Source organism: Panicum virgatum, chromosome 5K (genome assembly GCF_016808335.1).
Source record: "Panicum virgatum strain AP13 chromosome 5K, P.virgatum_v5, whole genome shotgun sequence".
Taxonomy (NCBI): Eukaryota; Viridiplantae; Streptophyta; class Magnoliopsida; order Poales; family Poaceae; genus Panicum; species Panicum virgatum.
Window position 1 is genome coordinate 41,628,393 of NC_053140.1, and position 2,091 is coordinate 41,630,483.

Here is a 2,091-nt window from a genome sequence, read left to right on the forward strand (position 1 = left end):
CGTCTCGCGGTTTCCAAGTGAGTTCTGAAATTAGTTTTTTAATTAGTGCCCGAAAATCTCTCCCGACATCTGATCAAACATACATTTGACGTGACCTTTGTAAAAAATTTTGGTCAACTAAACGGTGCGCGGTATCCTTCGGACAGTAGTGGAGTACTAGTACAGTAAAATTTTTGTGTGCAGTTACAACAGGATTGCACACTCCGAGATGAGATCCCCCAGACAAGATCAGGGAACAGGAATTGACAGAAGGAGCAGAGCAGGCCGCCCCCCCGGCACCTCGGTGCGCTCGCCGGCCTCAGAATCCTTCCCGAGGCCAACGTGTCCCCGCGCGCCCCGTGCTCGTGCCCGCCTCTTCTCCGACGTCACCTCCCAGCACCTTAACCCCCCGCGCGACCCGCCCGCCCCCGTCGGTCTCCTCACTCCCCTCCACATCACTACTCGCCGCCCGCCAGGCGCGAAGCCGGGGTGCACTCTGCCGGCGCAGCGCACGCCACCGAGCCACCCACCCACCGACCCATGGCCATGGGCGGCGCGTTCCCCTTCCAGTGGCCCGCCGACCCGGGGCTCGACGCCGCCGCCCTGCCCCCGCTCCCCACCGTGGTGCCCGACGCCGGGGTGGCGTACTACGCGGGCGCGGCCGGCATGCATGCGGCGCAGCTGGAGCTGCCCGATCTCTCCGCGGCGCTGGCTGCGATGCGGCGGGAGGAGGAGGAGGCCGCGGGCATCCGCCTCGTGCACCTCCTCATGAGCTGCGCCGGCGCCGTCGAGGCCGGGGACCACGCGGGGGCCGCCGCGCACCTGGCCGACGCGAACGCCGCGCTCGCCACCGTCTCGCCGGCCTCCGGCATCGGCCGCGTCGCTACCCACTTCACCGCCGCGCTGTCCCGGCGGCTGTTCCCCCCCACACCGTCGCCTCCGCCGCTGCCCGCCGCCGCGGACGCCGACCTCTACCACCACTTCTACGAGGCGGGGCCCTACCTCAAGTTCGCGCACTTCACGGCCAACCAGGCCATCCTGGAGGCCGTCCAGGGCTGCCGGCACGTACACATCATCGACTTCAACCTCATGCAGGGCCTCCAGTGGCCCGCGCTGATCCAGGCCCTCGCGCTCCGCCCCGGCGGGCCGCCGTTCCTCCGCCTCACCGGCATTGGCCCGCCCTCCCCGCCGGGCCGCGACGACCTCCGCGACGTCGGCGTCCGCCTCGCCGACCTGGCGCGCTCCGTGCGCGTCCACTTCTCCTTCCGCGGCGTGGCCGCCAACCGCCTCGACGAGGTCCGCCCCTGGATGCTGCAGGTGTCGCAGGGCGAGGCCGTCGCCGTCAACTCGGTGCTCCAGCTCCACCGCCTGGTCGCCGCCGACCCGCCCGCGGCCGACGCCCGGGCGCCCATCGACGCCGTCCTCGAGTGCGTGGCCTCCCTGCGGCCCCGGGTGTTCACGGTGGTGGAGCAGGAGGCCGACCACAACAAGCCGGGGTTCCTGGACCGGTTCACGGAGGCGCTCTTCTACTACTCGGCGGTGTTCGACTCCCTGGACGCGGCGAGCGGCGGCGCGGGCGGCGCGGCGGCCGAGGCGTACCTGGAGCGGGAGATCTGCGACATCGTGTGCGGCGAGGGCGCAGAGCGGCGGGAGCGGCACGAGCCGCTGCGGCGGTGGCGGGAGCGGCTGGGGCGCGCGGGGCTGGGCGGCGTGCCGCTGGGGGCGAACGCGCTGCGGCAGGCGAGGATGCTGGTGGGGCTCTTCTCCGGGGAGGGCCACTGCGTGGAGGAGGCCGAGGGGTGCCTGACGCTGGGGTGGCACGGGCGGCCGCTCTTCTCGGCGTCCGCGTGGCGGGCGGAGGAGGGCAATCAGAGCGACAGCAACGCGGACGGCGGCAGCGGCAGCGGCAGCGTCAGCGAGGAGAGCAATATCAGCTGCAGCAGCTAGGACTGGAGGCTACTGTAAATTGGTAAGAGTAGCGCGGGGTTTACTGTAAAATCGCGGCGGCGGCGGCGGCGCCGGCGCGGTCCCGTCCCGGTGGGAATGAAATCGAAATCGATCGTAAATGGCAGGCAGACTGAAGAATCTGAAATGACATGAAATTCTGTTAGC

The 2,091-nt window shown here is 69.8% G+C and overlaps 1 protein-coding gene across 1 annotated transcript; it reads left to right on the forward strand.

Moving 5' to 3' along the window:
* Positions 1–298: 298 nt before the first annotated feature.
* Positions 299–2,091, forward strand: LOC120709981 (DELLA protein SLR1-like). The gene has a single exon (XM_039995605.1). It carries the CDS (start codon positions 520–522, stop codon positions 1,924–1,926), a length of 1,407 nt encoding a protein of 468 aa, XP_039851539.1. The 5' UTR covers positions 299–519; the 3' UTR covers positions 1,927–2,091.